Source organism: Lepidochelys kempii, chromosome 9 (assembly GCF_965140285.1).
Source record: "Lepidochelys kempii isolate rLepKem1 chromosome 9, rLepKem1.hap1, whole genome shotgun sequence".
Lineage (NCBI taxonomy): Eukaryota > Metazoa > Chordata > Testudines > Cheloniidae > Lepidochelys > Lepidochelys kempii.
This window is the reverse complement of record NC_136388.1, coordinates 61,082,686-61,095,470: the sequence shown is the minus strand read 5'-3', so window position 1 is coordinate 61,095,470 and position 12,785 is coordinate 61,082,686. Positions and strand designations below refer to the sequence as shown.

At 50.5% G+C, this 12,785-nt stretch overlaps 1 protein-coding gene across 1 annotated transcript in view; it reads right to left on the bottom strand.

Annotated features, from left to right (window-relative positions):
- Positions 1–800: 800 nt before the first annotated feature.
- The window catches only part of XPNPEP2 (X-prolyl aminopeptidase 2), a 37,708-nt gene continuing 25,723 nt past the window's right edge, over positions 801–12,785 (bottom strand). The window contains exons 17-21 of the mRNA XM_073360629.2: positions 10,153–10,257; positions 9,507–9,566; positions 9,070–9,146; positions 1,128–1,226; positions 801–1,050 (exon numbers count right to left, since the gene is read on the bottom strand). Of these exons, the coding sequence (XP_073216730.1) occupies positions 850–1,050; positions 1,128–1,226; positions 9,070–9,146; positions 9,507–9,566; positions 10,153–10,257 (542 nt within the window). The 3' untranslated portion in view covers positions 801–849. The remainder of the gene's footprint in view (positions 1,051–1,127; positions 1,227–9,069; positions 9,147–9,506; positions 9,567–10,152; positions 10,258–12,785) is intronic.

Below are 12,785 nucleotides of genomic sequence, written 5' to 3'. Positions count from 1 at the left end.
GTTGGGTTCAAATCTGGGCCTGTACCAGAGACTGGGCTACCCTAACTGTGGCAGGCATGGGAGGAGGCTAGGGAAGGGATGAGCCTTTGGAAATTAGCAGGGAGGTTGGAGAGGGCAGGCCCTGCCTGGAAAGGTGGACACTGGGGTGGAGCTGGCAGTCTAGCAGGGGGGACACAAGTGGGCCCTAAACTAAAGGCAGGCCCAGGAAGTGATGACACAATGCTGCTATGTAGGGTGAATTTGGAATCTGTCCCGTCAGCCAGCCTAGGTTCCACATGCATCTGGGCCGGCCACGTCAGCCTCCCTCTCCACAGAATTCAGTGCTTCACTGACACTTGCCCGTTGGCAGGCTGTTGTGCCCCAGACCTGTACATGGATGCCCAGGTGCATGCAGCAGTCCTGCACACATGCTCCCCCCCCGCCCTGCACACACCAGCACTACACATATACACGCGCCCACCAGTGCCACAAGCGCTTGCATGCAGAAGCCTTGCACAGGTACCTCAGCTCAGCCCCCGCACCAGCGTCCCTCCCTGCATGCGTCAGCCCCATTAATGCAACCGCTGGCTTGACACACGCACACCAACCCTGCTCGTTTGTGCATGCCACAGCCAAGCCCCACACCCTGAGGGCGCAGCAGCACAAGGGGAAGCTCTCAACCCCCTGCCCGGAGGTTACTTGTTTTTAATCATAAGCTAAAAAGGAAGTGAGGTAACAAGGCTGAGGGTGAGAAAAACAAACAAACCACAGACTGCCTGGAAAAGGGGCTGGGAGACTGGCTTACAGCGGGGGGGGGGGGGGGGGGGGGGGGGGTTAGACTTGGCTGGGTGGTTGGGGGCGGAGTATCCCTCAGGCCTGTCTGTCAGGCAGGAGCGCAGACACCAGAGAGGTGATTGCCAGGGTGCCCAGGGAGGCGGCCACCAGCGTGCCCCGTGAGAAGGGCTGTGTGTTCCTCCTCAGCCACTCGTACTCCTCCTCCAGCTGCTGTCTCTGCAGCTCTGGCCCCACGCGCTGGCGGATGGTCTCATAGTACGTGTTGAGATACTGGATCTGCAACCAGACAGGAGAAGGCCATGAGCGGTAGGCGTGATGGGCAGCCCCAGCCTGCCCCGAGAGCCCCCACTCACCTGGTGCTCAGACAGGAAGCTGATGTCGATGAGGTTCCGGTCATAGGGCACCAGAGACACCACCTCGAAGGTCAGGTAGGCCTTCTCCCCTGCCCCATGCTGCAGCAGGAGAGAGAGAGTGAGGGGACCGAGCCCACCACCCCTCCCAGGCTGCTGTTTACACCCTGCCGGCCCTCCTGAGCCCTGACCTCCTCCTCCTCACAGCGTGTCATGGCCCCAGTGCCACAGCCTCACTCATCTGCCACCACACCCCTCACTCTCTGCCGCGTGTCATGAAGTGCCTAGCTCTGTGCCACGTGGTCAGGACCTGGCTTGAGAGACAGGCCCCACTCCCTTGTGCCCTGTGGCCAAGGGAAAGGTGCACGAAGCTAAAAACCCACACGTGGGGGTTTCAAATCCCAGTGCCTCCTCCACTGACTGGTCTCCGTCTGCCTGGGTGTTGCCCGCCCTTCGCTCTCTGCAGCCTCCTCTCGCCCCCCACCAAAGCATCTCCCCATTTCGCAGACGGGACAAGGTCACTGCAGACCCCCAGTCCCTGGGCCAGCTGCGTTGCAAATGGGCTGGGCCGGAGCAGCTCCCTGGGTGACACATTGTCCCGCCCATGGCTAGAGTTCACCCGAGGTTTGCGAGGCTGCTGCTGGGCCCTGTGGTGTTGCTCAGGCGCTAGAGGCACAGGTGGGCACCTAGCTTTGCTGCCTCTGGCCACTGGAGAAGGAGGCTGGCCCAAGGGTTTGTCATTCGCCAACATGGGAGACCTGGGGTCAATTCCCTGCTTTGCCACAGACTTCCTGTGTGACCTTGGCCATGTCTCTTAGCTGCCACTGTTACAGGCTCTGATTTAGGTGAGTCACAGCCTCTCCCCACGCGATTAGCACCCAGGCCTCTCCCACATCTGAGCCAGTGTGAACCTCCCTCCCTTCCCTCTAACCATGGCAAGAAGACAGAGCATCTCCCTACTGTTGGTAACCACGCACCCTCTCATCCAGCCCAACTGGGAGGAATGGGGCATGGCTTAGTGCAGAGGCCAGTGCCTATTGGGGATGCTCAGTGGCTGGAAGCATGGCATGCAGGACCTAGCAGGACAGCCCTTCCATGCAGACAAAGTAGGGGCAACCGCTCCTTCCCCTCCTCCAGCCTGGCCTCAGGGGAGGGGCCAACTAGCCAAGCCTTGCTGACCGCTCATGGACAGCCAGACTCCCTGGAGCACATGTGTACAGCCGCCCCTGCAGCTCTGCTCCAAGTAACTCTGACCTGGGGCTGCTCAGCGCTCAGGGACTCCAGAGCAAATGGGCTCGGGGGACAAGGAAAAGGGGGGTTCTCAGGTGGCTGGTTCTGCAGACTCCCTGGGACTCATGAGTCCTGCTGGGCTCTCTCCAGCCCATGCATCATCCCCAGTATCTGACCCAGCAGGAGTGTCCCCCTGCATACAGCTCCACAGAACCATCGTACAGCTGGACTCTGCTATCAGCGCTGTGTGACCGGGGCTAGGCATCAGCTCCCTCTCCGCAGCCTGTGAGTCAGTGTAATGCCAGCTGGGAGCAGCTCTGGGGGGCTGTGGCTATTTTGTCAGTCGTGACTTTTGGCCCTTGCCTGAGCTATGGTCCCTTCGCTCTCCTTCCCGGCCCGGGGTGTTCTTGTGAAAGGAGCCGTCACACCTTTCCCACTGCAGGCTCCTTCGCTGATCCCAGTCTGGGCTCTGCTGCAACCTGGCCTGGAAACAGCTCAGCTCCCTGGTCTCTTCCTTTCCTAGCTCTGGCTCCTTCCAGTGCCTCGCCCCCTTGGCCCAGCCCAGTGAGTTGTGCTGAGGAACTGCCTTCCTAGCAGTGCATCTCTGTCATGGTTCCGGACCCGGTCCCACCTACATGGTGGCTCCCTTTTGGGATCCCACCAGGTTCCTTTCTCCAGCTCTGCTCTTTGCTCCCTGGTGTTTCCTCTCTGCTCACTCCCAAGCTGACCCACCCGTGCTTTTCCACACCTCACTGCCTGTCTGGGTCAAGCTTACGTGGCTGTTTCTCCTCTTCCTGTGGCTGGACGGCTGAGACAGGTGTGTTTGCGTTGAGCAAGAGGTGCCTGCCCTGCCACAGCTCACCGCCTCTCCCTTCCAACGTGCTTCCATTTGCCACACTCCCTACAGCCCAGTGTGGCCTGTCCTGCTCTCACACCTGGGGCTGCCAAGCCTCCATAACACCACTGAGGGTGAGGGCTACTACTCTTGGCTCCTGCTCTGCACACAATGTGCTCTGAGCTGTGATCGGCTCAATCCCAGCCCTCACTGCGCCCTCCACGTCCGTGCTGCAGCCTCTCCCGGGGATGCTGGCAAAGTGGCACCGAGTTCACTGATTCTGTTGAAGTCTCATGTGTGGATACCTTTTGGGGCTCACAAGACCCACACTGACTCAGTGGCATTGGTTTAACACATGGTTTTAAAATGCCAGGAGACCAAATCCAGCTAGACACCTATCTGGTCTTCCTGGTGCCCTACCTAGTGCCCCAGCACTCCCTGGCTGGTGGGTGCAGCGGGGCACAAGGGCTGTCATTTTGCACACACGCTACAGGGCCCCATCCTGCCACACAGACCCCGGGTCACACAGCCAGGCCCCGCTGCCCCCACCCAGACGCCGGCATGCGCAGCTGGGTCCCTCTGCCCCACCCAGACCCCAGCACGCACAGCCAGGCCATGCTGATCCTGCAGCCAGCAAGTTGAGCTCTTTGATGATCTGCCCAAGAACATGAATAAGTACACACTCCATCTCCTGTGTGTTCAGAGTCTCATAGACTCCAAGGCCAGAAGGGACCATTGTGACCATCCAGTCTGACTCCCTGTATAGCACAGGCCAGAGAACTACCCCAGAATAATTCCTAGAGAAGAACTCTTAGACATCTCTGGCCTCACACACCCTTCCCCGAGCCATTGCTAAGCACCTGGTAGGGAACTCATAAAGCAGTGAGCAAACAACCAGGGAGCTTTGCAAACAGGAGCCGCTAACAGGGAGTTTGGAGAGGGACTTTGGAAGGAGAGTGGGAAGGGGGCAAGATACACTTGCCATTCTTTAAAACCTTTATACTAAACTATAATCAAAACTTCTTGATTTAAACAAAAACCCTATCATTAACCTAGGTAACTGTAGGAGAAAATGCAGGCAGAAGCCCAGCAGCAGAGTGGGGGCTATCCTGTTTATTGCACTCAGTGTAGCATGTATGATTACCTGCCCTGTGGGCGGGTGGCATATGTGTGCATTCGGTGCAAGGAGCTCCTGGCCCTCAGAGACCGCGTACGGGCTTCGGAGGCCAGGGTGGCGGAAATGGAGGAGCTAAGGGAGGCAGAGAGGTATGTTGATGAGGCTTTCCGGGACACTGCAGATTTGTCCCACCTCTGGTCAGACAGCTATTAAGGAGGATGAAAGGCCCAGAGAAGGAGAGCAGTCAACAGGAAGAGAGGGAAACCTTTCCATAGTTGGGACCCTCCTTCCAGATGAAGTTGGGGTATCCTCTCGCACTGAGGTTAACTCACCGGGGGAGGGAACTCCAGTCATTAGGAAAAGGCAGGTGTTAGTAATGGGAGATTCGATCATTAGAAACCTAGATAGCTGGTTTGTGATGACCGGGAGAACCGTATGGTGACTTGCCTGCCTGGTGCGAAGGTAGACTTACATGTAGTGCTGGGGAGAAGCCGGTGGTCGTGATACATGTAGGTACCAATGACGTAGGGAAGAGTAGGAGAGACGTCCTGGAGGCCAAATTTAGGCTGCTAGGAAAGAGACTGAAATCCAGGACCTCTGTGGTGGCGTTCTCAGAAATGGTTCCAGTTCCACGCGCAGGGCCAGGTAGGCAGGCAGAGCTTCAGAGTCTCAATGCGTGGATGAGACGATGGTGTAGAGAGGAGGGGTTTAGATTTTTTAGGAACTGGGGAATCTTTGGGGATAGGGGGAACCTATACAGGAAGGATGGGCTCCACCTAAACCAAAGTGGATCCAGACTGCTGGCACTTCACATTAAAAAGGTTGCAGAGCAGTTTTTAAACAAAGAGATGGGGGAAAGCCGATTGCTGCAGAGGCACACGTGGATCGGACAGAGACTTCTCTTAGAGGAGAGTCTATTGATAGAGATTCTCTAGGGTTTAGTCAGGAGGAGAGGATGAAAGAGCACAAAGTATGGGCCAGATCAGACAAGAAACATTCACATAAAGAATCTGACACATCAGAAAAGGGCAGACAAATAAACAGTGACAAGTTTTTCAAGTGCTTGTACACAAATGCTAGAAGTCTAAATAATAAGATGGGTGTACTAGAGTGCCTCCTGTTAAAGGAGGATATTGATATAATAGGCATCACAGAAACCTCGTGAAGTGAGGACAATCAATGGGACACAATCATTCTACGGTACAAAATATATCGGAAGGACGGAACAGGTCATGTGGGGTGGGGGGGAGAGAATGGCACTATATGTGAAAGAAAATGTAGAATCAAATGAAATAAAAATCTTAAATGAATCCACATCTTCCATAGAATCTCTATGGATAGTAATTCCATGCTCTAATAAGAATATAACAGTAGGGATCTGTGATCGACCACCTGACCAGGCCAGTGATAGTGACGATGAAATGCTAAGGGAGATTAGAGAAGCTATCAAAATAGAATCATAGAATCATAGAATATCAGGGTTGGAAGGGACCCCAGGAGGTCATCTAGTCCAACCCCCTGCTCAAAGCAGGACCAATTCCCAGTTAAATCATCCCAGCCAGGGCTTTGTCAAGCCTGACCTTAAAAACCTCTAAGGAAGGAGATTCCACCACCTCCCTAGGTAACGCATTCCAGTGTTTCACCACCCTCCTAGTGAAAAATAAAAAAACTCAGTCATAGTGGGGGGTTTCAATTATCCCCATATTGACTGGGTACATGTCACCTCAGAACAAAATGCAGAGACAAAATGTCTCGATACTTTAAATGACTGCTTCTTGGAGCAGCTGGTACAGGAACCCACAAGGGGAGAGGCAACTCTCGATCTAGTCCTGAGTGGGGCGCAGGATCTGGTCCAAGTGGTAACTATAACAAGACCACTTGGAAACCGTGACCATAATATAATAACATTTAACATTCCTGTGGCGGGAAGAACACCTCAACAGCCCAACACTGTGGCATTTAATTTCAGAAAGGGGAACTACGCAAAACTGAGGAGGTTAGTTAAACAGAAATTAAAAGGGACAGTGACTAGAGTTTCAGAGTAGCCGCCGTGTTAGTCTGTATCTGCAAAAAGAACAGGAGGACTTGTGGCACCTTAGAGACTAAAATAAATGTGTTAGTCTCTAAGGTGCCACAAGTCCTCCTGTTCTTTTTGCAGTGACTAGAGTGAAATCCCTGCAAGCTGCATGGACACTTTTCAAAGACACCATAATAAAGGCTCAACTTAAATGTATACCCCAAATTAAAAAACACAGTAAAAGAAGTAAAAAAGAGCCACCGTGGCTTAACAACCATGTAAAAGAAGCAGTGAGAGATAAAAAGGCATCTTTTAAAAAGTGGAAGTCAAATCCTACTGAGGTAAATAGAAAGGAGCATAAACACTGCCAAATTAAATGTAAAAATGTAATAAGAAAAGCCAAAAAGGAGTTTGAAGAACAGCTAGCCAAAACCTCAAAAGGTAATAACAAAATGTTCTTTAAGTACATCAGAAGCAGGAAGCCTGCTAAACAACCAGTGAGGCCTCTGGATGATCGAGATAGGAGCACTTAAAGACGATAAAGTCATGGAGAAACTAAATTAATTCTTTGCTTCAGTCTTCACAGCTGAGGATGTTAGGGAGATTCCCAAACCTCAGCTGTCTTTTGTAGGGGACAAATCTGAGGAATTGTCACAGATTGAAATGACACTAGAGGAGTTTTTGGAATTAATTGAGAAACTTAACAGTAACAAGTCACCGGGACCAGATGGCATTTACCCAAGAGTCCTGAAAGAACTCAAATGTGAAATTGCAGAACTATTAACTATGGTTTGTAACCTGTCTTTTAAATCAGCTACTGTACCCAATGACTGGAAGATAGTTAATGTAACGCCAATATTTAAAAAGGGCTCTAGAGGTGATCCTGGCAATTACACCAGTAAGTCTAACGTCAGTTCCGGGCAAATTAGTTGAAACAGTAGTAAAGAATAAAATTGTCAGACATATTGAAGAACATAAATTGTTGCACAAAGGTCAACATGGTTTCTGTAAAGAGAGATCATGTCTTACTAATTTATTAGAGTTCTCTGAGGGGTCAACAAACATGTGGACAAGGGGGATCCAGTGGAAATAGTGTACTTAGATTTCCAGAAAGCCTTTGACAAGGTCCCTCACCAAAGGCTCTTACGTAAATTAAGTTGTCATGGGATAAGAGGGAAGATCCTTTCATGGATGGAGAACTGGTTGAAAGACAGGGAACAAAGTGTAGGAATAAACGGTAAATTTTCAGAATGGAGAGGGGTAATTAGTGGTGTTCCCCAAGGGCCAGTCCTATGACCAATCCTATTCAACCTATTCATAAATGATCTGGAGAAAGGGGTAAACAGTGAGGTGGCAAAGTTTGCAGATGATACTAAACTGCTCAAGATAGTTAAGGCCAAAGCAGACTGTGAAGCACTTCAAAAAGATCTCACAAAACTAAGTGATTGGGCAACAAAATGGCAAATGAAATTTAATGTGGATAAATATAAAGTAATGCACATTGGAAAAAATAACCCCAACTATATAAACAATATGATGGGGGCTAATTTAGCTACAACTAATCAGGAGAAAGATCTTGGAGTCATCGTGGATAGTTCTCTGAAGACATCCACGCAGTGTGCAGCGGCAGACAGTCAAAAAAGCAAATAGGATGTTAGGAATCATTAAAAAAGGGATAGAGAATAAGACAGAGAATATCTTATTGCCCTTATGTAAATCCATGGTACACCTACATCTTGAATACTGAGTACAGATGTGGTCCCCTCATCTCAAAAAAGACATACTGGCATTAGAAAAGGTTCAGAAAAGAGCAACTAAAATGATTAGGGGTTTGGAACTGGTCCCATATGAGGAGAGATTAAAGAGGCTAGGACTTTTCAGCTTGGAAAAGAGGAGACTAAGGGGGGATATGACAGAGGAATATAAAATCATGAGTTTCAGAGTAGCAGCCGTGTTAGTCTGTATTCGCAAAAAGAAAAGGAGTACTTGTGGCATCTTAGAGACTAACCAATTTATTTGAGCATAAGCGTTCGTGAGCTGAGCTGTAGCTCATGAAAGCTTATGCTCAAATAAATTGGTTAGTCTCTAAGGTGCCACAAGTACTCCTTTTCTGTTTTTGAAAATCATGAGTGGTGTAGAGAAAGTGAATAAGGAAAAGTTATTTACTTGTTTCCATAATATAAGAACTAGGGGCCACCAAATGAAATTAATGGGTAGCAAGTTTAAAACAAATAAAAGGAAGTTCTTCTTCACTCAGCGCACAGTCAACCTGTGGAACTCCTTCCCTGAGGAGGTTGTGAAGGCTAGGACTATAACAGGGTTTAAAAGAGAACTGGATAAATTCATGGAGGTTAAATCCATGAACGGCTATTAGCCAGGATGGGTAAGGAACGGTGTCCCTAGCCTCTGTTTGTCAGACGGTGGAGATGGATGGCAGGAGAGAGATCACTAGATCATTACCTGTTAGGTTCACTCCCTCTGGGGCACCTGGCATTAGCCACTGTTGGTAGACAGGATACCGGGCTGGATGGACCTTTGGTCTGACCCAGTATGGCCTTTCTTATGTTCTTATGAGCTGTCACTTGGCTAAGTCCTCAAATCCCTTTACCCTCACCTGGGCTCCAAGTCTGGCCCAGCCCTCTAGAATTGAGGGAGAAAGTGCAGGGAAGGAGGGAAGGGAAGGTGGCTGCCGACCAGTGATGCGTCAGCAAGGCCTGTCCCATCAGGGGTGAGGAAGATTAATCACCTTGGTCTGAGCTTCCACCACCAGTGCCACGTCTTCAATGCGGATTCCAAACTCACCCTCCTGGTAATAACCGGGCTCTGGGGAGCAGACACAGGGAGGTCAGTGAATCCAGAGCCCTGACAACCCTGTCACACTGTAACTGGGGTCTCTCTCACACCCCTGGGATCACAGAGCTCCAGCTGCATGATTCCCACTTCCCCAAATACCTCCAGGCCACAAGCTAGACACCAGGGCCCTGTCCCACAGCACTACCCCCCACCCCCTAGCCCTGGCAAGTGCCTAGGACTGCCATGGGGTCCTGGATGCATGTCATGTCATGGAGGCATGGGGTCTGGGGGATTTCATGAAGGGCAATGCTGCCTGAGAGTAGAAGGCACAAGAGCCCACGTCTCGGGGCACAGGGGTACTGGTACAGGGGTTGTGAGGGACATGCGTACCTATGGACGTGAACATCCCTTTGACCAAGGGCACGTTGTTGGACTGGAATCCCACTGGCCCTGCCGGGAGAAGATGCCAAGTTTATTTCTCCTTCTGGATGCTGGAGCAGGATGAGCCCTGAGACTGGAGACATCCTCTCCCTCCTCCATAAGCAGGGTCTAGTGGAGAGCAGGCTGCACCTTCCACATGCATAGGGCCTGGGGACCTCTGCTTATCGTGAATCTACCCAGAGCCCAGCCTGCTTAGCAACCCTTCACCCCCTGGCACCCCCAGACGATTCCCTCTGCTGGGCCTCTTGAGCCAGCCAGGCATCCAGCAGGCTGAGCTGCCACACTGCCCAGCCATTGGTATCCTTCAGGCCCTGTGATGAGAGGTGCTGTGCTCCCTGGGGTCATGACGAAGTCACTGGGAGGGTGTGGGGCATCCAGTTGCCAGCAGGGGATTGAGAATTCTTGGTGGGCAAAGGGCACCTGTATCACAGACACTGGCCTAGCAATGGGAGCAGGGAGAAAGGGTGAGGCAGAGCGGTTGGCGCAGCTCCCCTGTGCCTGTTCAGTCCAAACTCCCAGGGGTGGGGGTGAGAGCCAAGGGGCACAGGCCCTTGTGGTGTTTCCCTTGGGGACAGGCAACGAGCAGAGCACCTACACTCATGGACAGACAGAAAATTGCCGATGCCATGGCCAGTCCCATGGCCGTAGTTGAGTCCAACCTCCCACAAGGCTCGGCGTGCGAAGGCCTCAACCACTCTCCCTGAAACACAAAAAGCCAAGAAGTCCTCAGAGGAGAAGCCATGCCCATCCCCAGTGCGCCTGCCTGCATAGCAGAATGCTAAACTGTATTATACTGTTCACCCACTGGGTGTCGGTGTGTGTGTACTACCTTGTTTAAGCTAACCTTAGCCATACCTGGCAGAGCATTAAAGGATCTTACAGTGACCAGGTCTGCTGTGTCTCTGTCTGGGAAGGAATTTCTGTGGTCAGTCAATAACTGGTACAGAAGCCTGACCTGCTAGAAGCAGCCCTGCTGCTATGTACAGGAAGTACATGACATAGTGTCAGAAGTAAACTAATGCCAGAGGAGAACAAACAGAAGGAACAAAGCAGCAAAGGTTGCAAACAGAAGGGGAAAAGGAAGAAAGGTTGCAGGATCTCATCAACATGCCACACTTCAATGCCCCCGAGAACTTCAGCTTTGACAAAGGGACAGACTGGAAGCAGTATTTTGGAAGATTTCCAATTGCTACACATTTATTTATTATTAAACTTTAATTTACGCTGTGGGGAAACAGGCAGAGCATATCTTTAAATCCTTTGACTTTACTGAAGCCAGTCACAAAGATGACAAGGAAAGGGCTCTGGCTATATTTGATGCATACTTTATGCCTCAGAGAAATGTGGCTCATGAAAAACCACATTTTCACCAGAGAATTCAAGGACTGGGGGAAATGGTGGATGTTTTATAAGAGCTTTGAATGCATAGGCTGAAAACTGTGATTTTGGAACTGCAAAACATGAAAATATCAGAGACAAGTTGATTATGGGGGTAACATATAAAAATCTTTCACAGCAGCTACAACTGAAGACGACTAGCTGTAGCTACGGATAACAAAGTATTCTGACAGGTTTCAGAGTAGCAGCCGTGTTAGTCTGTATTCGCAAAAAGAAAAGGAGGACTTGTGGCACCTTAGAGACTAACCAATTTATTTGAGCATGAGCTTTCGTGAGCTACAGCTCACTTCATCGGATGCTCAAATAAACTGGTTAGTCTCTAAGGTGCCACAAGTCCTCCTTTTCTTTTTGTAAAGTATTCTGAACTAGTCAAACAGCAGAACAAAAGGCTGGAGCATCTTCAGAAACCTGAAACTAGCTTAGACACTGTAAACAGACACCTGAGAGCACTAAAAGCCATTATCATAAAGCCCCTGAGGCAAGAAGAGAGAACTCCAGAGGGATAAATTCCAGCCTGCATGCATTAGGTGTGGAAAAAGTCCTATCCCAAGAGATGATGCATGTCCAGCCAGAGGCAAAAGATTCAATACAGGTACAAGATATGGACAGCACCAAAGCAGTGAAATTGAATATTCATAGCAAGACTATTGATTTTAAAACTGACTCAGGAACTGAAGTCAGTCATCTCAGAAGGGACTTACAAAAATCTGTCTAGCCCTAGAGGGATTCAGAACTGCATGGGCCAGTCCCCCACTGAAACAACTTACAAAGACAAAAGCTTTGCATTCAGAGTGCACATGTGAAGAAAGGACAACAGACCAGCAGCCTTCTCAGCCGCAGCATGGCTGCCAGGATGGGCCTAGTGAGGAAGGTGAAAGAACTCGATGGACTATTTGGTGATATTGGACTTCTGAAAGGGGATCCAGTACAAATAACCTTAAGAGACTATGCTGAACCATACAGTGTACGTACAGATCACAGGATTCCCATCCCGTTACTTCATAGAGTGGAAACTGAGTTAAAGAGAATAGTGTAGATTGGCATAAACCAGAAAATCTCTGAAACAACAGCATGGTGTGCTCCAGTGGTCCAAAGAAAAATTAAAAAAAAAAAAAATCGTTGTGGATCTTAAGAGACTCAGTGAAGCAGTTGTAAGAGAAACATATATCCTCCCAACTAGGGTTGCCATATTTCAGGTTCCCAAAAAGAGGACACTGCCAGAGGGGAGGTGTTGGAGGGGAAGGGGGAGCTGGAGATGGGGTACAGTTGGGGGTGCTGAAGGGGGTACCTGCAGCGGGGGTACTCACTGGAAGTGAGGGGCAGTGTCACTCCCTGTCACGGTGGCAGGGCAGCTGGCACAAGCCCAGGATGCAGCAACAAACGTCAATCAGCGCCTCCCTGCAGGACCCCCTCCCCAGGGCTAGGACACCGCCTGCGTGGGCAGGATCCAGCAGCTGTGGCTTGCAGGGGAATGGACCAATCAGCTGCAGATGCAGAGGTGGGACCAATCGGAAAGCGGACCAATCGAGGCTCTTTCTGAGCTGCTGCTTGTTTGCTCTGCAAAACCCCTGGACATTGCCTGTTATTTTTAAACACACACCCCCCCCCAGAAGAGAAAGGAGAATCAAAAAAGAGGCTGTGTCCAGGGAAACCCGGACGTCTGTAACCCAACTTCCAGCACTGGGTAACTTCCCCCTCAAAGTGAAAGGAGGTACAGTATTCTCCAAGCTGAATGCCTCGAGCAGATTCTGGCCAGTTCCTTTAGCCAAAGACAGTGCTAAACTGACTTCACTGATCACACCCTTTGGGGGACTTTGCTTTTGAATGTTA